This window comes from Macaca thibetana, chromosome 18 (assembly GCF_024542745.1).
Source record: "Macaca thibetana thibetana isolate TM-01 chromosome 18, ASM2454274v1, whole genome shotgun sequence".
Taxonomy (NCBI): domain Eukaryota; kingdom Metazoa; phylum Chordata; class Mammalia; order Primates; family Cercopithecidae; genus Macaca; species Macaca thibetana.
The window spans coordinates 49,688,717-49,711,151 of NC_065595.1; the positions used below are offsets into that span (position 1 = coordinate 49,688,717).

General features: G+C 34.7%; 2 protein-coding genes across 9 annotated transcripts in view; one reads left to right on the forward strand and one right to left on the reverse strand.

The window, feature by feature from the left end:
• Window positions 1–22,435, reverse strand: part of TTR (transthyretin) — a 1,143,467-nt gene that overhangs the window by 534,254 nt on the left and 586,778 nt on the right. The window lies entirely within an intron of this gene.
• The window catches only part of DSC3 (desmocollin 3), a 52,769-nt gene that overhangs the window by 4,221 nt on the left and 26,113 nt on the right, over window positions 1–22,435 (forward strand). For both annotated transcript variants that reach the window (XM_050768267.1, XM_050768268.1), the window contains exons 2-9: window positions 6,499–6,583; window positions 7,620–7,819; window positions 9,163–9,282; window positions 12,965–13,120; window positions 14,384–14,528; window positions 16,397–16,563; window positions 20,441–20,575; window positions 20,992–21,177. In XM_050768267.1, the coding sequence (XP_050624224.1) occupies window positions 6,499–6,583; window positions 7,620–7,819; window positions 9,163–9,282; window positions 12,965–13,120; window positions 14,384–14,528; window positions 16,397–16,563; window positions 20,441–20,575; window positions 20,992–21,177 (1,194 nt within the window). The remainder of the gene's footprint in view (window positions 1–6,498; window positions 6,584–7,619; window positions 7,820–9,162; window positions 9,283–12,964; window positions 13,121–14,383; window positions 14,529–16,396; window positions 16,564–20,440; window positions 20,576–20,991; window positions 21,178–22,435) is intronic.

Consider the following 22,435-nt stretch of genomic DNA (forward strand, 5'->3'; position numbering starts at 1 on the left):
GTTCATCATCATTAATATACTAGTGTGTTTACATTTTTTACTTTATTTTATTTTCAATAATGCATCCAAACCTCACAAAAACATAATCGCAATTGAATTCATAGTTTCAAGAAACATACTATAACTGAAGTCTATATTGAATATTATCCCTTTCAAAAGTTGTATTAATGAATTAACTGTACATTCTTTCTAATAATGTCCTATGTGGCAATGAAAATGAATGAACTACTGCTATACAGTTAGGAACTTTGAAAATATTAGTAATGTTCCATTTCTTAACCTTGAATGTGAGTACCCTAATGTTCATTTTATTATTTATTAAAACACACACGTATGCTATATGTAATCTTTGGTATTTATAATTCATATTTTAGGAAGAACATTTTTAAAAAAGGAAAGAAATGAGCAGTAGAGAGTATGAACTAAACCAAACCTCTTGAGTATAGAGAAACCCTGCTCTAATTGATCAAGTAAAAAAAGAAAAGGCATAGATAAAACAATATTAGAAATGAAAAGGAAGTACAGTTTTGGAGAGAACAAATGTTAAAAAGTAAAATAATAATATTAATAGATAATTCCAATTAATTTGAAAATACAGACAAAACAGACAACTTCTTACAAAATACACATAACCAACATTGACTTGAGTAGGTATACAAAATCTAAATAGACCTATAACCATTAAATAAACTGAATTAGAAGCCAGAGAGCTCCACACACACTTCTTTAGATCCACCAGGCCCGGGCTTATGATAAGTTAATTCTTTCAAAATTATATGGAACAGAGAGTCTGTACTTTCTGTAAATTGTTTCAAACAACAGAAAAATACAGTACTCTTCTTAACTCATTTTATGAGGATTGTATGAAGTTGAAAAATAGTAGCCTGATCTTACTTACAAATATGTGAAATGTTGAGATAAATTGAAAGCAAACCGATATATTTGTAAGCATAAATATATGATGTTGCTATAAGGCTTATCTCAGGAAAGGAAGCATGGTTTCACATTAGAACATCTATTACTGTATTTTAACATAGTATCAACAGAGAAAATGTATCAACAGAGAAAAACTAATTATTTCAAAATAAGTGGAAACAGTTCGTTTTAAAAGAATTCATATAATTCATAGTACACTCAGAATATAGAGAATGAACTTTTTTTTTTTTTTTTTGAGATGGAGTATCTCTCTGTCACCCAGGCTGTAGTGCAATGGCATGATCTTGACTCACTGCAACCTCTGCTTCCCAGGTTCAAGTGATTCTCCTGCCTCAGCTTCCTGAGTAGCTGGGATTACAGGCTCGCGCCACCATGCCCAGCTAATTTTTGTATTTTTAGTAGAGACGGAGTTTCACCATGTTAGTCAAGCTGGTCTCGAACTCCTGACCTCATGATCTGCCTGCCTCGGACTTCCAGCATGCTGGGATTACAGGTGTGAGCCACTGCACCTGGCCAAGAGTGAACTCTCTTAATGTAATGAGTACATTCATTCTCTTAATGTAATGAATGAATGTTATAAGGAAAAAAGAAAAAGACTCATAATTAATGGCAAAATTATAAAAAATATTCTCTTTAAGTTAGAAACAAATCCATAATGGTCAGTATAGGTGTTTCTATTCAGCATTCCAGAAGAGGTCCTAACAAGCATATTAGATAAAAAATAGCAATAATGAAAGACTTGTAGGATTAGAAGAAAATAAACCTAATTGTCATTTTGCCAGCGACAGGCTTAACTACATAGAAAATCCAACACTATCTATTGACAGATACTAGAACTAATAAAAGGAAGCAAGTTTCATGAATAGAAGCTTAATATTTTTACATGATTGCATATATTATCAAGGGACAACTCAAAAATATGTTAAGAGGAATCCCATTCATACAACAACAAATCAATGTATCTAAGATAAATGTAACAAAAAATGTGAAAGACCTTTATAGCAAAAATTACAAAGCTTTATTGAAAAGCAAACATAATTCGGCTGAGCGCAGTGGCTCATGCCTGTAATCCCAGCACTTTGGGAGGCTAAGACAGGTGGATCATGAGGTCAGGAGTTCGAGACCAGCCTGGCCAACATGATGAAACCCCATCTCTACTAAAAATACAAAAATTAGCCGGGTGTGGTGGTGCGCGCCTGTAATCTCAGCTACTCAGGAGGCTGAGGCAGGAGAACTGCTTGAACCCCAGGGCAGATATTGTAGTGAGCCGAGATCATGCCACTGCACTCCAGCCTGGGTGACAGAGCGAGACTCCATCTCAAATTGGGGGGGGGGGGCGGAGAAAAAAACAGCAAAAAGGAAACATAATTCATAAGTAATTGAGAATGAATCATGTTCATGAATGGAAAGTCTCAAGAGCCCTAAATGTCAAATCCTCTTTAAATTAACATTTAAATGAAATGGAATGTCATCAACATCCTAAAAGAAATTTTTACAGAACTTGGGCAGCTGATCATAAAATTGTTTTGAAAGTCAAAGTCTAAAAAGAGCAAAAATACTACTTTAAAAAAGAAGATTGAGCAATGGGGACTTCGAAATTTTTGAGTATCTGCTATACATAAAATTTTAATAAAGATGTGTCAAATAAAAAAACAAAATTGAAGCACTCTGTTTATCAAAAGATTTTGTAATAAAAGGTAAAAAGCAAGCTATGTAAAGCTATAAGAAAAAAATAAATTTAAAAAATGCAAACTTAAGTGATTAAAGGAGAAGAATAGACAATTTACAGAAAATAAATGGCAGATAAACATAAGAAAATACAGTCAATCTCACTAAAAATTAATAAAATGCAAATTAAAACAGCCGTTAGGTTGGCAACATGGAAGAAGTCATAAAATTATTTGTAAGGGAGGATATGGGAAATAGAGAGATTTAATATCTCTGATATAATATCAGCATTATATTAATGCTGGGGGCATTAATAGAAATTGATATTAGTACTTTGGAGAGCAACTTCGCAGTAGCTAATAAAATTGAAGATGTTCATGTATGGCACAGTAATTTCCGCTGTAGGCAGTGCTGCTCACATAGCATCATTTGTAATAGAAGAAATGAAAAACAATCTAAATAACCATCAATAGAAAATGACTAGTAATAAACTGTGGTACATTTATGGAAAAATCTCAAACATACTGTTGGGTGAAAAAAGCAAATGGCAAAGGGGTGCATATGAACACATACTACCCAATACCAGCTTATATTTTATAGGCCCAAGCATATACTATATAATAAAAGTATAAAATCCTACTGAGGAAGTATAAATTCTAACTTCTGAAAAAACTATTCCCTGGAGAAGAGTTGGAAATATAATAGAGCATAAGACTTTAGCCACATCTGTAAATTTTAATTAAAAAATGGAGCAAAAATTGCAAAATATTCATTTTTTTAAAGATCTAGATGGACACAGAGCATTTATTATGTTCTAATTGATTTAAATATTTCAGTTAGCTGACATATTTTGAAAAGAGATGTGAATAAGTATATATTGGGCGTAGCGTTTTTTTGGGATTCAAAAATAGCAACTATAGAGTTACAATATATTTCAACCAATGGGTGGTTTGTTGAAGGAAACCATTTTCCATCCCAAGGTGGTAACTATATGCTTAAGGAAAATATTAAATTAAGCATATGTATGATTTTTTTTTAAAGGGCAAACAACGTATTACTTCATTGTCCCAGTTTGCAATCTGGTTAGGATTTTCTGAAAACGACTTCTTGGCTTATTATACCTAAATTAAACAGCATTGTTACATGTTGGCCCTATTTGTCCATATTTTTGAGATATTTTATTTATTCTGACTAATTCAAGTGAGGGTAAGGTGAATTTTTGAGAAGTACAATAATTTTAGATCACATATTAGAATAATTTTGATAATGTATATATTTGTATATAGATATATTTACAGTTGTTATGTTACTATGAGTTAAAATCTTTTAATTTGTGTAGAAATCCATTTTATATTTGATTATATCAGAAATAAAATACTTCTTTGTGGTTATTATTCCATTTTATTGTGTTGAAATTACTTCTGTGAATTTGTAAATTTGACAAGGCCTTTCACTACCAATTTGTAGAAGTAACTGGAAAGAGTCATTTTTCAATCAACGTTAGTGCCCTTTTTTGTTTTAAACTGCATTATTGAAATATAATTTACATTCGTAAAATTCACCTTCGTTAAGTGTACAATTCAGTGAATTTTAGTAAATTTGAAGAATATGCAATCATTACTACAATCTGATTTTAGAAGTTTTTCATCACTTTAAAAATAAGCCTCATGCCCATTTACAAGCACTTCCCATGGAAATTTACTTTGTTCCTGCCTATTTACCTATTGTGGACATTTTATGTAAATGAAATCATACAGTATGTGTTGTTTTGTTCTAGTTTCTTTGACTGAGTATGTTTTATAGGTTTATCCTTGTTGTAGCATGCATAGTACTTAACAAAGTAAATTTCATTGTATGGATTGTTTTTACTTTTTGCCTGTTGTGAATAATGGTATGTACTGTGAATATTCATGACAAGTTTTTGTGTGGACATAGGTTTTTATTTCATTTAGGAAGAGTGGAATTGATGGATCATTTATGTTTATTTTTAACTTTTTGAGAAATTGCAAAACTATTTTCCAAAGTGTCTGCACCACTTTACATTTCCTCCAGCAATGTGTAGAGGTTTCAGTTTCTCGACATCCTCACCAATACTTGTTATTTTCTGTCATATTTATTTTAGTTATCCTAGCAAGTAGGTATTGCATTGTGATTTAGATAACCATTTCCCTAAAACCTAATGATGTTGGGCATCTTTTCATCTACTTTTTGGCCATTTTAATATCTTTTTTGGGATAATACCTATTCCAATCCTTTGCCCATTTTTCTGTGTTATTTGCCTTTTTATTATTGTGTTGCAGGAATTCTCTAAATATTTTTGATACCAGTCCTTTATTGGTTTGAAACTATTTTCTTCTATCCCATGAGTTATATTTTTCACTTTTGTAAAGAAAGTGGTATTTTTCTGGAGAGCAGAAGTTTTTACTTTGAATAAGTATTATTTAACAACTTTTCTTTATCACTGTGTTTTTGGTGTTGTGTATAATAAATCATTTCCTAACCCAACATCATAAAGATTTGCTCTCAAGTTTACCTCTAAATAATTTATTTCTTACATTTATGTCTGTGGTTCATTTTGAGCTAATTTTCATGTATAGTATGAGGTAGGGGTTCAAATTCACTTTTTTTTTTCAGGAAGATATCAAATCATCCCAATACCATTTGTTGAATAGACTATTTATTTCTCTTGAAATTTCTGCAAGCTAACCATAAATGTAAGGCCTTGTTTCTGGCATTTAAGTTCTATTCCATTCATCTATATATTTATTCTATTGCCAGTACCACTCTGTTTTGATTATTGTAGCTTTGTACCAAGTTTTGAAATTGGTAAATATGTCTTTCAATTTTTTTTTTGTTTTTCAATTTTATTTGAGTACCTTGTATTTCTATAAAGAATAATTTTCAATTTATTCAAAAAAGTTATCTGGGATTTTTACAGAGATTGTATTGAATCTGTAAATTAATTTTGGGAATGTGTATTCTGATCCGTGAAGATGGGCTATCTCTCTATTTATCTAGGTCTTTAAAATTTTCCTTCAGCAATGTTTTATGGTTTTCAGTGTATAATATTTTATTTCTTTGATGACCTTTATTCCTAAGTATTTTATTCTTCTTAATACTCTACAAATCAATTTTCTTGCTTAGTTTTCAAATTTTTCAATGCTAGTGTACAGGAATGCAGTCACATGTTCATCTTGTATCCAGTAGCCTTACTGAACTCATTTATTTAGACAGTTTTTTAGTGGATTCCTAGGATTTTCTATCTACAAATTTATGTCATCTGTGAATAGAAACAATTTTACCTTTTCCTTTCCAATTTGGATGCCTTTGATTTTATTTTCTTGTGTAATTTTCCTGGCTAGAAGCTGCAGTATAATGTTAAATAGAAGCATGGTGAAACCCCATCCCTACTAAAACTATAAAAATTAGCTGCTCATGGTGGTGGGTGCCTGTAATCCCAGCTACTTGGGAGGCTGAGGCGGGAGAATTGCTTGAAGCTGGGAGGTGGAGGGTGCCATGAGCTGAGAGCATGCCATTGCACTCCAGCCTAGGCGATAGTGTGAGACTCAGTCACAAAAATAAATAAATAAATAAATAAATAAATAAATAAATAAATATAAACAAAGAAGCAGTTAGAGCAGAGCAGACATCATTGTCTTATTCCTGGTGCTAGAAGAAATAATTCAATCTTTCTCCTTTAAATATGAAATTAGTTGTTGTTTGCCATAAATGAACTTTATCATATTGAGCAAGTCCCTTTCTATTCCTAGTTTGCTGGGGGTTTGTTATAAATGGGTGTTGGACTTTGTCAGTTGCTTGTTTTATATCTATTTATATGATTATGTTTTTTAATCTTTATTTTCTACTGTATTAATGTGACCTTTTACATTCTAGATCTTCAGTCTTGCTGGTGAAGCCTGCAAAAAGGTGATACTTAATGTACCTTCTAAACTAGAGGCAGACAAAATAATTGGCAGAGGTGAGAAATTTTAAAAGTCTGTTTAAAGCAGAAATTTAGTTTACATAGGCTGGAAAGAGCATGAAAGAGCATACCTTTGCCTTTTGGAGGTAGCCTGAATCTACTAACAAGGGATGTCCCTCCAGGGAGTAAACCAGAAGTTATCATTCTTCTAAAAATGTGAAGATGAGAGAAATATGTTATCAGCCCTAAAGATGTTTATTTTACTTTTTTGCTAAATATTTCCACCTGTGACAGATTTGAATTAATGTGTAAACACGACTCATGGACTGAGCAAATGAATCCTTTGAAAGGTTGTTACTTATATGAGTAGTAATTTATCCACTTGCTTTCTGTTAAGACAAATAGTTGAAGAATGGGATGGATGACAGGTACATTTTGATGTTTATATTGCATTTTATTACCCGTTACTAGAGGCCAGAAATCCCAGGGAAGAAAGACTCAATGTGGAGTTTCAGTGTGGGGCCTTGAGAAGCTTGGAACACACAGAGTATCGTGGGCCTGCAGGGGAAATTGTGTACAGAAAAGTGCCAGTGGGAAGAAAAATTCGGAGATCAGATTTTTCTTATGTGACTCTTTACCAAACTCATACACTCCATCGCTCTTTGGCTCATGACTTCTCACTAAATATAGGTGTATCTTAAACCCTCAGATTGTATTGTTAGGGAAACTCTTCTATATGTTTATTCTGGTGTGTTGGGGGCATGTAGCTAAGTTTTGTCATGATTATAACATGCCCACATCTTTATCTGGAAGGTCATTTTCATAAGTCTATTAGAAGCATATAAAGGTTTAAAACTTTATTTAATAAAAGGTTTATTTAATAGAAATATACAGTCGATAATTATTTTTTAACTGAAAGAAAATGATTATTTTTTAAGTAATGTAAAAAACAGGTTTAGATATCTGGTAAATGCAAAGTGATTGGCTGATTTCATCCCACTTCATGGTTTTTAAAAAGATTATATACATTATTTTAACACATTTTTTCTTCTCATGTGTTTCCACCTTATAACTTGGAAATTTTTACTTGCAGTTAATTTGGAAGAGTGCTTCAGATCTGCAGACCTCATCCAGTCAAGTGATCCTGATTTCAGAGTTCTAAGTGACGGGTCAGTGTACACAGCCAGGGCTGTTGTACTGTCTGATGAGAAAAGATCATTTACCATAAGGCTTTCTGACAAAAGGAAACAGACACAGAAAGAGGTTACTGTGCTGCTAGAACATCAGAAGAAGGTATTTAAAGTACATTAAATATTTTCAGGCATTTTTTTCATTAAAATATTCTCATTAAAAATTGCAAAGAGAAACAAGGATAAATAGGGTATTTTCCCCTTTTGTTTTCATTTTGTTTCCTTTCCTTTCACTTCGCTTCCATTTTCTTACCCTTTTCCTTCCCTTCCATTTTTTCACTCTGTCCCTTTCATTCCTTCCCTTTTCCTTCTCCTTTCCTTCCCCTTCTCTTTCCCCTTCCCTTTCTTCCCTCCCTGTCACCTTCCCTCTCTCCCTTTTTCTATCTTTCTCTCTACCTCACTCTCGTCTCTCCCTCTCTCTCTTTCTTAACACTTGTTGAACTCTGGTTTTGGTTTTACTTTATTAAACCTAAATTATTTCTCCTCTGTGAGGGCTTCTTCCACCTCTAAACTCTAACTATTGTCTTTTGTGCACTGGTGTCGGTTTGATTATCCCTCTATTATAGAATTCAGAATTTTTTTAATGCAAAGCCTTTACAGTGAGGAATGCCATTATGAAAGTAGTCACAAAATGATGAAAAGTTTAGGCTGGATTACACCTAATCTGTGTTAACTGTATCAACAATAAAGCTAATTTAAGTTACAGCTTAGCACTTTGCTAAATGTTTAATGCAATTATTTATTAATTAATTCTCATGAAATAAAATATCTCCCTTGCTGCATCATGAAATGAGATGGACATCACTAAAAAGTCTAATAGAACTTTCTCCCGTGATAGAGACGTGCACTGTCCGCACTGTTTGATATGGTAGCTCAATATTAATGGCTACTCTGCACTTGGCATGTGGCTAGTGCAACCGAAGGATAGAGCTTCTTATGTTATTTAATGCCAGTTAATTTAAATTTAAATAATCACATGACTTATGGTGGCCAAGGGCTACCGTATCAGACAGTGTATATAGAGCACTGTGGCAGTGAAGGACATATATTTTCTTTCTCTGACCTAAGGGCATGAGCTTTTAACTAAAAGAACAGGTAAGTGCTATCTGGAGATTGTTGTAGAGAGAATGTGTTCTATATCTCTATTTGGGACAAAGCAAGAAGAGCTAAGCATATAATGGTGATTTTCCTAACATGAAAGTATAGTCAGCATTAGAATGGTGTACAAAAAGAAATTCTCTGTTTCTTGAAACCTATAAAATCTGGATATATTCTTTCTTACCCTTCTAATGCAGAAAGACTTTATTAACTGGTTTAGCTTCAGCATGGAAATGCCTGACACTGAACCTCTAAAGAAGGGTTAGGTTTATGAGCTGTCCACTATTTTACACAATGTAGACTGTGATGCTTTTGTTTATTTATGTATTTGTTTTTCTCTAAATTCAGGTACTGAAGACAAGACACACTAGAGAAACTGTTCTCAGGCGTGCCAAGAGGAGATGGGCACCTATTCCTTGCTCTATGCAAGAGAATTCCTTGGGCCCTTTCCCTTTGTTTCTTCAACAAGTAGGTTTACATCTTTTCTGGTTAGGATTGCTTTAATTCTAAGAGTCTGTTTCATTGAGATTTAATACCTCTTTAAACATATAAAAATAAACAGATCTGATTAAAGATGTTCATGAGGTGTAACAAAAGTAAAATGAGAAATAAAATCACTAAAAACCTAATAATAGGTTTCCACTGAGAAAGGCTCTAAAGCCATTGAATGATCTCTATTTGTTTATTCATTCATTTAGCAGGGAGTTACTGAGCACTTACTATATCCTGTGGGAGGTACTGCTCTAGGTCCTAAAGATAGAAGTAAATTTAGTCATGGCCCTTGCTCTCATGTGGTTTACTGGCCTCGTGAAGGAGACAAAAGTAGGATAATAATTACAACTTTTAGTTGTAATTACAACTTTAGTGATGAGTGCTATGATTCTAGTATAGAGCTATTTGGTGATTTGGTAACAAATGAGATGAACATGAAACCCTGAGGTAAGGTGGTAAAAAACAAGAGAAGGTTTAGAGAAGGAGACAACTGAGTTGAGTCCTGAAGAATGGAAAACTTTTCTGCAGGTGAATAACTGTAGAAGAAGAGGGAAGTACAGAAGTGAGAGCTCCTTAGAGGAGCTCTGGGTGGCTTAGGCTTCCAAGTTGTGACGGAATGGAGCAGGTAGATGAGGCTGAAGAAGGAGGTAGGGGTCAAACCACTATGGACTATGTGCATTCTACTAGTAAGTTTATCTTAATAACAAGGAGAAATTCTTAAGCAGATTACTGACATGATCAGGTTTACTTTTCTCATTAAGATCCAAATGGAACATGTACAACTGAAACCATTACTGAAGTAGGGCTGTGGCCTTCTGCTTGCCTTTTTCCCCTTAAATTTCCAATAGTGTACTTGATATTTAATACTAATGGTGTAACCTGTGTACTAATTGTTTCAGTTTTTAACTATCCTTCCACTGTCATTTACACTTACTTTTTATTCTACCCCAGTGCTAGATATTTGTTTATTATCCATGAATATTATAACTTGAACACTGATGAAGCATGTTAAGAAATGATTTCTAATTGCCAAAGCTGTGCCAATCATAGCTAGTTTTACCCTTTGCTTTACAAAACCAGTCACCATCTCAGTCCTCATTTCCTTGACATATTTACATTTGACATACCTGACCTTTCCCTTATTTTGGAAATGTTTCTTTATTTGGCTCCCAGGACACCACTCATCTAGTTTTCCACTTACTTCGTTGATCACTCCTTAGTAGGTTTGGTTGGATCTTCCTCATCCATCCTCCCAGCCTGCTGTCCCAGTCTCTAAACTTTGGAGAGCTCCAGGGCTCAGTCAATGAATCTTATCTCTTGTTTCTTGATATTTACTCTCTCAGTGATCTCATCAGATCTCCTAACTCTACATACTATTTATACACTGAATACTTAAAACTTGGCATTTCCAGTCCGAACTATCTAATTGATATTAACACTTGGAAGTTTAATAGGGTTTCAAACTAAACTTATGGAAATAAAATGCTTGTTATTTCTCCTAAAAATAGCCATCTCAATTAGCAGAGTTCAATCCTTCTAAATCTCTGGGCATTGGAGTCTGATTCATAAGGTTTAAGCTGCAGAAAACATAGTTCTGTCTAAGTTCTTAACAGATAAGGATTTATTACCATTTATTAAAGAGTTTACAGAATTGTCCAGAGGGCTGAAGAAACAAACTTTAGTTGAACTTTCAGGAAAAAATCCTCAAGCTAGCTACACCACAGAATCTACAACCAAGGGACATATTGCCTTCTCCATGATAGAGAAGACATTATTTCAAGAACCAAAGTGCCACTGGCACAGTGAGGAAAACACCATAGCCATATTCCTCCTCATGCAACTTCAGAACAGTCTCTGAACTGTGCCAACCAGCATCAGTGAAAAGATTGATCTGTATCTTATTTTGTAACACAAAGTTGGCAAATATCTAGTAGTACATATGCTATTGCAGAAAAGGAAGGAAAGAAGGAAGGAAGGGAGGGAGGGAGGGAGGAGGGGAGTGAGGGAGGGAGGGAGGGATGGAGGGAGAGAGGGAGGAGGGAAGGAAGGAAAGAAGGAAGGAAGGAAAACAAATGCATCTGAACTGAGATGTCAGAAAAAATAGCAGAAGTAGCAAAAATGAGACACCTGCCTACCTGAAAGCAAGCAAGCAAGCAAGCAAGCAAGAAAGAAAGAAAGAAAGAAAGAAAGAAAGAAAGAAAGAGAATGAAAGAAAGAAAGAAGAAAAGAAAGAAAAGAAAGAAAGAAAAAAAAAAGAAAGAAAAGAAAGAAAGAAAGAAAGAAAGAAAGAAAGAAAGAAAGAAAGAAAGAAAGAAAGAAATGTAAACTGTGATGCCAGCAAAAATAACAGAAGCAGCAAAAATGAGACACCTGCCTACCTCACTTTTGGCTTTCTGATCTTGTTCAAGCACATCTGACCATCCATGTTTAAATCCAGAACTCTGCTTTCAAGAGATTCTGCAAAATTTGGGGATTTTGGTTTATTTTTGTTTGAACATTTCTAGCATCTGCACTATGAGAAGACACTGTAGAAGGAAAATGAAACAGATACTGAGCTTCAATTTAGCCTATATGTCTATTCTTCTTATAGTTATTTGATTTCTATATTGTACATTTTTGGCATAGGTACATTTTACTGAGATCCCAAATAATAGTGGCTTAAGCAAGACAGAAGTTTATTCCTTTCTTGTAAAAGTGTGATCTGGTAAAAACGCTCTAATTTGAGAAAACACCAAGGACACAGGTTTCTTTACTTTTTAGCTTGGCTGTCCCTGCAGGTTCCAGATGACTCCCCTCTGTGTCCAACAGGGAGAAGACACTCTCTCACCTTCTAGAGCACAACTGGATTTTGCACATATCATTTTTGTTCGTGATATTAAGAGATACTAGCACCCTCCAACATAGCATCCTTGACTTTCATCTTTATACCACACATCCAACCCATCAGCAAATTCTGATGGCTGTACCTTTAAATTATGTCCAGAATCTAACCACTTCTCACCACCCCTATGGCTATCATGTTAGTCTAACTAACTACAGTCTCTTCTCTGGGTTTTTGCGGTAACTTCCTCAGTGGTCTACCTGCTTTTTCCCTTACCCATCCAACCACATCTAGTCATGCTTGACAAAACAGCAGGTATTACCTTTAAGGATATAAATCAGATGATGTTACTCTTGTCTAAATTCTCCAGTGGTTTTCCATTTGACTCTAAGGAAAAGCCAGCATCCTCGAATTCTCCAATGTGATGTGGCCCCTATTACCTCACTACCTCTTTATCTGCTACTTCTTTTTTCCATGCTCTTTCTTTTCCAATCACAGTGACTTTCTTGCTACTCCTTGAACATGCTAGGCAAAACGCCGGCTTGTTCCCTTGCACTTCCTATTTTCTCTGCTAGAAAGATCCTTCCCTATTTATCTTCATAGCTTATTCTTTTAATTTTTGTCAGTTTTCTTCCTAAGGTACATTCCAATTGGGATTCCCTTCTTCATATGAGAATCCCTGTTTGCCTTACTCTTGCCAACAATGGTTATTATTGTTCTTTTCTACCTTTTCTATTGAAATTATCTCTTTAAAATGAAAAGATACATCGGCTGCATTTTAAAAAATTGTAACTGAATTTAGTTTTAATTGTTTTCATATTTTTTTTCCACTTTTAGGTTGAATCTGATGCAGCACAGAACTATACTGTCTTCTACTCAATAAGTGGACGTGGAGTTGATCAAGAACCTTTAAATTTGTTTTATATAGAAAGAGACACTGGAAATCTATTTTGCACTCAGCCTGTGGATCGTGAAGAATATGATGTTTTTGATGTAGGACTTTTATTGATATGCTTGACTTTAAATTATTAAACTATGTTTCTTCTGATGCTTACTCCAGCTACTCTTTCCTGTCTCCTTGCACTCCCTTCTTAGAGGGTATCTTAGAATCAAGGGGAAATAGAATGTGCAACATTTTGGAATACTTGGTCAGCTCTTTGTCTCAACTGCTGTTAGGTAAGCCTGAAATGAAGCAAAGAGGTTCAATACTGGAACGTAAATTTCAATGTATTTAGATGTAAATGTCAGTAAATTTCCAAACAGTTGGTTTTGCTTATGAGATAATCTCTCTCTCTTTCTCACTGGTTACTGGCACCTTTTCTTCACTTCAAGGCGTGTCTACAGTTGATTGGAAGAATCCTCTTTCTATACTGCTCTTACTTCCATTTTTGCCTTTCTTCCACACAGATGATTATTTGATCACATCTGAGAACTACATAAGAAAGTGAAAGTGGGAGACCAAACTCAAATAAGGGTTAATAAGCCAGTATTCTGATATAGATGAGCTTATAGTCAATGGGAAATAACTCAGATAATTTTCAGTATAATATGGTAAACGCTGGGAGGTCATGTGTCATTGCTGTGACTCTGATGGAATGATTATTGGAAAGAGAGATTCTGTTCCTACAAAAAGAGAGAAGAGATGCTGTGTAAACAAACATGACTGATGTCCCCCATGTGACATGCTTTGCATTTGCTTAGAAAATTTTCAATTCAGTGTTGTAATCACATGTTGAATAGAAATATATTCTATTTGACATTACATTGCCTTTAATCATCAATGGGGAAATTAGTACATGTATTTCCTCAGAAAAATTCTTACAAATATGTGGTCTATTAGGTAAAATAATAACAGCTCAGTAGTTACAAATTGGGCATTGCTGCTTTATTTAGATAATGTAGTAGGAATTTTTCCCATTGCAGTGAGTTTAATTGTTCTCTCCAGCATAATTTTCTGATTACAGAGAGGATTTATATTCACATTTAATTCCTCAGTCTAATGGACAGAGTCAGCCCCGACTTCACTGTACTCTGACCTCGGTTTTATTTGTGATAGCCATTTCCACCACATACTGAATGATCTTTGCAGTAAAGTGTTTCTCTATTTGGTGCTTTGATAATTAAAAACCTAGTGAATACAAAAACTTCAAAGTAGTTTATTATTGAAAAGATTTCAAAGCAGTTAGTAGAGAAAGCATGTTATTCTGTCTTGCCAGAATCTGATATTAATGGAACTTTCTTCTTGCTGTTTTGCAGTTGATTGCTTATGCGTCAACTGCAGATGGATATTCAGCAGATCTGCCTCTCCCACTACCCATCAGAGTTGAGGATGAAAATGACAACCACCCTGTTTTCACAGAAGCAATTTATAATTTTGAAGTTTCAGAAAGTAGTAGACTTGGTAAGTCTGCTTTTAAGAATAAAAAGAATCATTTTAAACATGTCTGTGTACATTTTAAAAGACATTGAGCTTTTTATACTCAAGGCCAGATCAGCCTGAGATAACGTTGAACTAGTATCTACTTACCAGAAAACACTTAATCCCATCACTTTCAATCAATATGTGCCTTACCCAGATAGTACAGAAGTTTTTGTCGTTGTCAATATGATACTAATTAACTGTAAAGGCAGCTAACAGTTATTCAAGCTTTGTATGATACTTAGTTTATGTATTTTATTTCATTTCCTCATTATGTGAGTGTTTCATTATTCTCAACTCCAAGAGAGGACATGCAGGGTGGAATGAACAATAAAACTAAAATCGGTATGGTTTTTTTTTTTGGGGGGGCTTTTATTTAGGAAGGTGTTAAATGGTTTCCACTGAGGGTACAATTTTTTTTATGTTCCTATTCATATTCTCTTCTTTTAAAACTACTACCTCACTACTTCCAATTTAGAATGAATACCAGAATAACTTCAGAGAAACTTACATCAAATGTTCTCCATTCTAAACACTTGCTCTTACCTGTGGAAAACTGAAGTATTTTAGTTTACCTGGCCCTTAAAATGTGGCACTTATGATGGCTTCTGAGACTTGTAATATGAAGAATAACTACTCACAATAAAGTTTAAAGGAGGAGGATTCAGTCATAAAGGATGACTTTGCCAATTTGCTTTTTAAAGTTTTCAGTAGTTGCTTAGATCTTCACTGCAATATTATATCTGCTTTTTCCGTCCACGTTTTCCTTTGTTAACTTGATGTCATAGATGTTAACTTCTATGGTACAGTTTAAAAATTTTTTTTAAATTATTGGTTTGGAGTTTAGGAAACTTAGTTTTGTTTCTTTTTAAATAAATTTTATTGTGTATACACTATTGTGTATAGTGAAGGTTTACAACATGATGTTATGGAATACACACAGATAATAAAATGGCCACTATAGCATAGAAAACATAGTTTTTAATGTAGGGTCTGTTACTAACTCACTGTGGAAACTCATGGAAGTCCCTCTGAGGTTTCTTACATGTAAAAGGAGCTCATTACATTAGATGACTTATAATGTTTTTAGCCTCACAATTCTATGACATTACATTATATATTAAAGGCAATATAATGTATTGCCTTTAATTAATTAGCAATGGGGTATGCTTTCCCTTTTTCCAAAAGGGTTAATTGGTTTCAGGCTTTCTTGAGGATTCTGTTCTCTTCCCTAGTAACAGAGAAAAATAAAGGACAAACACATTGATGCGCAGCTTAACCCAAGGTACTTTAAGTACATTTTATCAGTAGGTTCAGATCAGTTGAGGCTGTGATACTAAACTGGTTTATTAGAACAAATCAAATCAGGAAGTAGCAAAAAGATTATAGAAAGGAGAGGCTGGACTACTAAAGGTCGATCGATCATCTATATTATTACTGCATACCCCTAATCAGTCTTGATTTAGCTATCAATCAAAAGTCCAATTTTTAAAAAATCTGATTATTAAGGACACATGGTTTATTCCTCCAGCTAGGTTTGTTATTGAAATATGTGCAGATATGTATTCAAATTATTTTTGACTGCCATTTAACTAATTTCTTTAGTAATTTATGATCAAATGTGTTAAACTGTGAGCAAAACAAAAGTATACCTTCATTTTCAGCATCAGAGTGTTTTGTGTGATGAATTTGAAGTTATCTTCATCAGTCCTATCTAAAGATGAAATAATACTCTGGTAATAAATACATTTTAAATTAGGTTTCCACCATCATTGTTAGCATTTTAAGAACTTTGAAAGCATATTTAGCAATTCTGAAAATTAAAGGCTCTTTTATTTTTTAATGTGTAGGTACTACAGTGGGCGTGGTTTGTGCCACAGACAGAGATGAACCGGACACAATGCATACGCGCCTGAAATACAGCATTTTGCAGCAGACACCAAGATCCCCTGGGCTGTTTTCTGTGCATCCCAGCACAGGTGTAATCACCACAGTCTCTCATTATTTGGACAGAGAGGTAGCTCACACACTCCATAGAATTTCATTTCGCTGAGGATTACGCTTCCCTCCCCCATTTATTATAACTTGCTATCCTGTGGATTAATAGTTTAATTTTATTTTAGGCATAAGACAGTAAGAATTCTTAACATATTTTCTGTTTTTTTAAAAAAATATTATTTCTATTTCCTTATGTTAGAGTAGCCATAAGGACTAGAAATGCAGATCAATTGGCATTTAGAAGGGATGAGAAAAGAAAAAATTTCATTATAAATTTTTTTTTTCTTATGTGTGGCTAGTTGGTTCCAATTCAGCAAAGGTCTCAATTTTCTTGTAGGACAATCAGTTTTGCTTGTTCTATGAGTGTAGATCATGCCCTGATTTCTACTTTAATTATTATAGATATATATATTTTTTTTAGTGGGAAAAGGATTAGTTGAAATAAAATTGATGGATTATTAAAAATATGTAACACTTTTTTGGATGATTGTAATAGCATATTGTCATGTATCTAGTACTTTATATGTTGAACTTCTTAATGCATACTTTTATTTGCCCTTTAGAATATTTTTGTTTGACTAGATAGATGTTATATCCAATCTATAAAGGAAAAATGTGACAGAAACCTTGATTGACTTGCTCAAGTCAAATTATTGCACTGAATCTTATCTTTAGTTTTTATTGTTCTATTTTGTCAGCAATCATGCATTATTGACTAAGGCAGATGAATCAATTTTATATGCACAAAATAGCTTTATTGGAATAGTTCAATGTTTCCCACTACAACTAGAATACCTTATACAGAAGAGTCAATATCACTGGAAAATATAAGGAAGAAATCAATGGGATTTGATGACAAAGAAACAGGGAGGGATGGTGGGAATCCCTGAGAAGTAGTACAAACGTTCTAATTATCGTTCTTTTTATTTTCTGTGGGGCTGGAGCATTTTATGTTATAGATAAAATACATAAGGATAATAATAAGTGGGAAAGTTTTAAGGAGAAAATCCAAACGTGCTTTTGTGTCTGTGGAGTATGTAGAGATGATGTGGTAATCAAGTGAATAATCGAAACTTTGCAAGTTAACAGATTTTAGTCATCACATTTTTAAAATGAAGTTTAGAAAAATTAAATTTAGGGGTCTACAACTTGTAAGATACAGTTTTAGGATTAAACCCAGGTCTGCTACTTTCCTGATGAAGAAAAAACCTACCAGGATTTTATGGGCAATAACCATGGAGCGTTGAGGGGAACAACATGAGAAGTAAAAATCATGGGAGATTAAAAAAAATGAATTTAGAGGAAGATAAACAGAATATCAGGGATTCTTAAAGCATATGGGAAGAGCGTTTTAAGTTGGGAATATTGGTTTACTTTCTCTGTTTGTATTTTTTTTTTTTTTGAGAGGGGGTCTCACTCTGTTGCCCAGGCTGAAGTGCAATGGCACAATCATGGTGTACTGCAACCTCTACCTCCTGGGCTCAAACAGTCCTCCCACCTCAGCCTCCTGTGTAGCTGGGATTACAGGACGCACATGGTCCTGTAAAAAAAAAATGGCTTTTTAAAAATTGTTTGTGGAGACAGGGTTTTGCCATGCTGCCCACGCTGGTCTAGACTCTTGTGCTCAAGCAATAAGCCTGCCTCAGCCTCCCAAAGTGTTGGAATTTACAGGTGTGAGCCATGGCCAGAATATTGATTTTCAATATGGAAGGGAGTTCAAGTAAAATAAAGACTGAGGGAAGAGATAGAAGGAAACAAAAAATGAAGAAAAATAAAAGAATAAAAACGTGACTAAAGAATAGTAAGACAAAAGAAGAAGGACACAAAGATGATTGTACCACAAATTAATGACTTCAATTCACTATCACCACACCATCTGCAAAATTTCATTGCCAAATCTAACAGCAACCTTAAGTCCCTGTCTATTGCTGACACTTGTTAACACTCTCTCTTCCCTTAGATTTCTGGTCTTCCTCCTGCTTCTGTGATCTTTCCTTTTTAGTGGCCTTTGCATAGTCTTCTTATTCCCTTCATGGTAGGAATGCTGTAGGTCCTTATATCCTAGGTTCTTCTAATCTGCAACCTCTGCTGAATTGAATAATCTGATTCCTGCCATAATTTCAACCATCATCTACATACTGATGACTTCTGGATAGACATTTCTGGCCATGATCTCTTTGGTACATATGAGGCCATATATCCAGGTGTCTTTTGGACTTTACTCCTTAGATTTCCTTTTGGCACATAAGATTCAACATACGCAAAACAAAACTCAGTATTTCTACCCCTTTGCCAACCTCAGTAGTGTTTACTTCCTCTGAGAATTGTTCTCCTGAATTTCCTGTATTGTTTGGTGGTGCCCCTGTCTTCCTATCTCTCCAAATGGGACACCTGAAAATCATTCTCGATCCCTTCTTTCTCTCTTGATTTGTATGTAGAATTTACTGTTAAGTCCTACTCCATTTTAACTCCCAAGTAACTTTCCTGCCATCCTTTCTCTTTGTCCTTGTTGCTACTGCCTCAGATTTGGGACACCTGCCCTATTTATTTATTTGTTTGTTGTTTAGAGAAGAGATCTTGCTCTGTCGCTCAGGCTTTAGTGCTGTGGCGTGATCATAACTCACTGTTACCTCAAACTCCCACTCAAGGGTCCATCCACTTCAGCCTCTCAAGTAGCTTGGGAGTACAGACACATCACCGTGCCCAGCTAAACTTTTATTTTTTTGTAGAGATGAGCTATATTGCCCAGGCCTGAGTCGCACTCGTGGCCTCAAGCGATCCTTCTACGTTGGCCTCCCAAAGTGCTGGGATTACAGGCATTAGCCACTGCGCTGGCCCAAGCCATCTGTTTTAGAAGATGGCTGCAGGCGAGTTTCGACTAATTGCTTAGATTTTTCAGCTTACTCCAAATTATGCCAAAACTTCGTTAAGAATATATTTTTTAAACACTCAAATGTTCTGGCTGGATGTGGTGTCTCATGTCTGTAATCCCAGCACTTTGGGAGGCCGAGGCGGGTGAATCATGAGGTCAAGAGTTTGAGACCAGCCTGGCCAACATGGTGAAACTCCGACTCTACAAAAATACAAAAAATTAGCCGGGCGTTGTGGTGGGCACCTGTAATCCTAGATACTAGGGAGGCTGAGGCAGGAGAATCATTTGAACTCAGGAGGCGGAGGTTGCAGTGAGCCGAGATGACGCCACTCTACTCCAGCCTGGGTGACAGTGTGAGACTGTCTCAAAACAAAACTAAACTAAACCAAGCTAAAATGTTCTTATTTTGTGTTGCCCCTACGACTTCCAAAAACCTTTTAGCTATTACCTGTTACTTAAAGCATAAGTACTATTTCTGAGTACGGGTCTTTGTAATTTATTATTTATTTATTTATTTATTTATTTATTTATTTTTTATTTTTTTTGAGATGGAGTCTTGCTTTGTCGCCCAGGCTGGAGTGCAGTGGGCGGATCTCAGCTCACTGCAAGCTCCGCTTCCCGGGTTCCCGCCATTCTCCTGCCTCAGCCTCCCGAGTAGCTGGGACTACAGGCGCCCGCCACCTCGCCCGGCTAGTTTTTTGTATTTTTTAGTAGAGACGGGGTTTCACCGTGTTAGCCAGGATGGTGTCGATCTCGTGACCTCGTGATCCGCCCGTCTGGGCCTCCCAAAGTGCTGAGATTACAGGCTTGAGCCACCGCACCCGGCCATGGGTCTTTGTAATTTAATCTCTGCCTGCCTCTTCAGTTTTATCCTTGTCTACCACATTGCTAGAGTCTGTGCAAATATGGAAAGCCCAGACACACACAGATGTGTGTGCATGTGAGTGAGTGAGTGCAATTAGGTTTCACTCATAAATCTAACAAAAATTTTTCAAGACTAGTTAAATATTTGCTTTGTTTTCAGGTTGTAGACAAGTACTCATTGATAATGAAAGTACAAGACATGGACGGCCAGTTTTTTGGATTGATAGGCACATCAACTTGTATCATAACAGTAACAGATTCAAATGATAATGCACCCACTTTCAGACAAAATGCTGTAAGTATATAATATCAAAATCTACCTCTGTCTTATCTGCTGTCATTTTTTATTTAAACTGAATTAATAAAATTAATACTTCATAAAGTATCATACTTTGAAGTATGTATATTTTATGAGTAAAATTAAAGTTGAAACAAATGATATGTAAATTTATTTTATTTATTCATATTAGTGCTCCTATTATCTCCCTTCTGTTAAAGGGCAGTAACATCAGTCTTCATTTGTAATGAAACTTCTTTTATTTACAAGATAACCCTTAATGAAACAATAGTGTTTATGATTCATAGTTTTAAAATAATCTATATAAAATTATAATGGAAAGTATTTTTGGAATGGAGGAAACTTTATTTTTTTTTTGTAAAAGTTGTCTATAAAGTAAAATTTCAATTTTCAATGACTTCTTTCTGTTTCAGTATGAGGCATTTGTAGAGGAAAATGCATTCAATGTGGAAATCTTACGAATACCTGTAGAAGATAAGGATTTAATTAATACTGCCAATTGGAGAGTCAATTTTACCATTTTAAAGGGAAACGAAAACGGACATTTCAAAATCAGCACAGACAAAGAAACTAATGAAGGTGTTCTTTGTGTTGTAAAGGTACAGTAATGTGTAATTGACAACTTAGCAAATTAACAGATTTTAGTTAACTAATAATTTAATCAACTAGTTTCAGATCATAGACTCTGCAAGTTGGAAGAGAATTTAAAATCTATTTAAACCACTATTCCAATCTCATGCTTGTCTGTCTTCTGTAATTTTATTGCCGATTGCCAGTCACCTACCTTTTGCTTGAACACTCTCATTTATAAGGATCTCCATAGCTCCATTGGCCACTTATTCCACATTTGAAATGCTTTGGTTCTCAGAAGTTCTTTCTTCTACTGTGCCCAGGTTATTTTTCTTATAACTCATGTATTTGGTTCTGATTCTTCCTCTAATGCTATTCAGAACAGGTATAATTCTTTTGAAAATGCTGCTATGTTCATTTGAGACTTACCTTCTGTAAGATAAATATTCTCAGTTTCTCAATTCTTACATGATGTGACATACAAGCCCATATTCTTCTCGTTTTCTCTATAATATATGCCTGGTTGTATTTGATCCTTTTAAAGGTGATATTGACAATGAAATTTAGTGTTATCTCAGACAGCAATGAACGAACTTATTTTTTGTTCAATATGTTGTATATTTGGTTGTGCTGGTACATTCTAGGGTCCAGGGTAGGAAGAGGGTAGGAAGGGATCTGTTTGAAAAGGATTATTGGTTTTATACTTCCTGCCCAGAGCAAAAAAAAAAATTAATATTGTCCTATGGACAAGAATAAGGGTCATTCATTGAGTGAAAGAGGCTTATCTGCCAAAAATAGTATAGTGGCATCTTTGGTACATAAACCCCTCTATTTGCAGTTATTCCTCCATAAAAATTTCCAAGGCTCATATACTAAGACTTGGCAAGTTCTGTCCAGATGTGAAGAGTCAAATATCAACTCTTGACATCAAACCTCCCTATTTCATTTTTTTATAATATGATCTGCTCAAATTGAGTACTAAAAACCAAGTACTTAAAAAAACCACTATGCTTTACAGTTGACAGTAATAGGAAAGGAAATAAGAAAATACGGCTTACTGCTTTTGTTTTTTATTAGTCTAAATCAATCTAGTCTTTATTTGAGCTCTCCAGAAAGCAGAATGCAAGACAAAGACCTGAACATGGGTAGATATTTACGAAGTGGGTCCCAGGAAGCCAATGTTAAAATGGGGAAATAAGACAAGAAAGGAGGAAAAGCCAATCCAGTCTGTGTTATTGAGCTCGTCATCTTTGGTGTTCATCCATTCTAGAAACCATGTAGAACTTG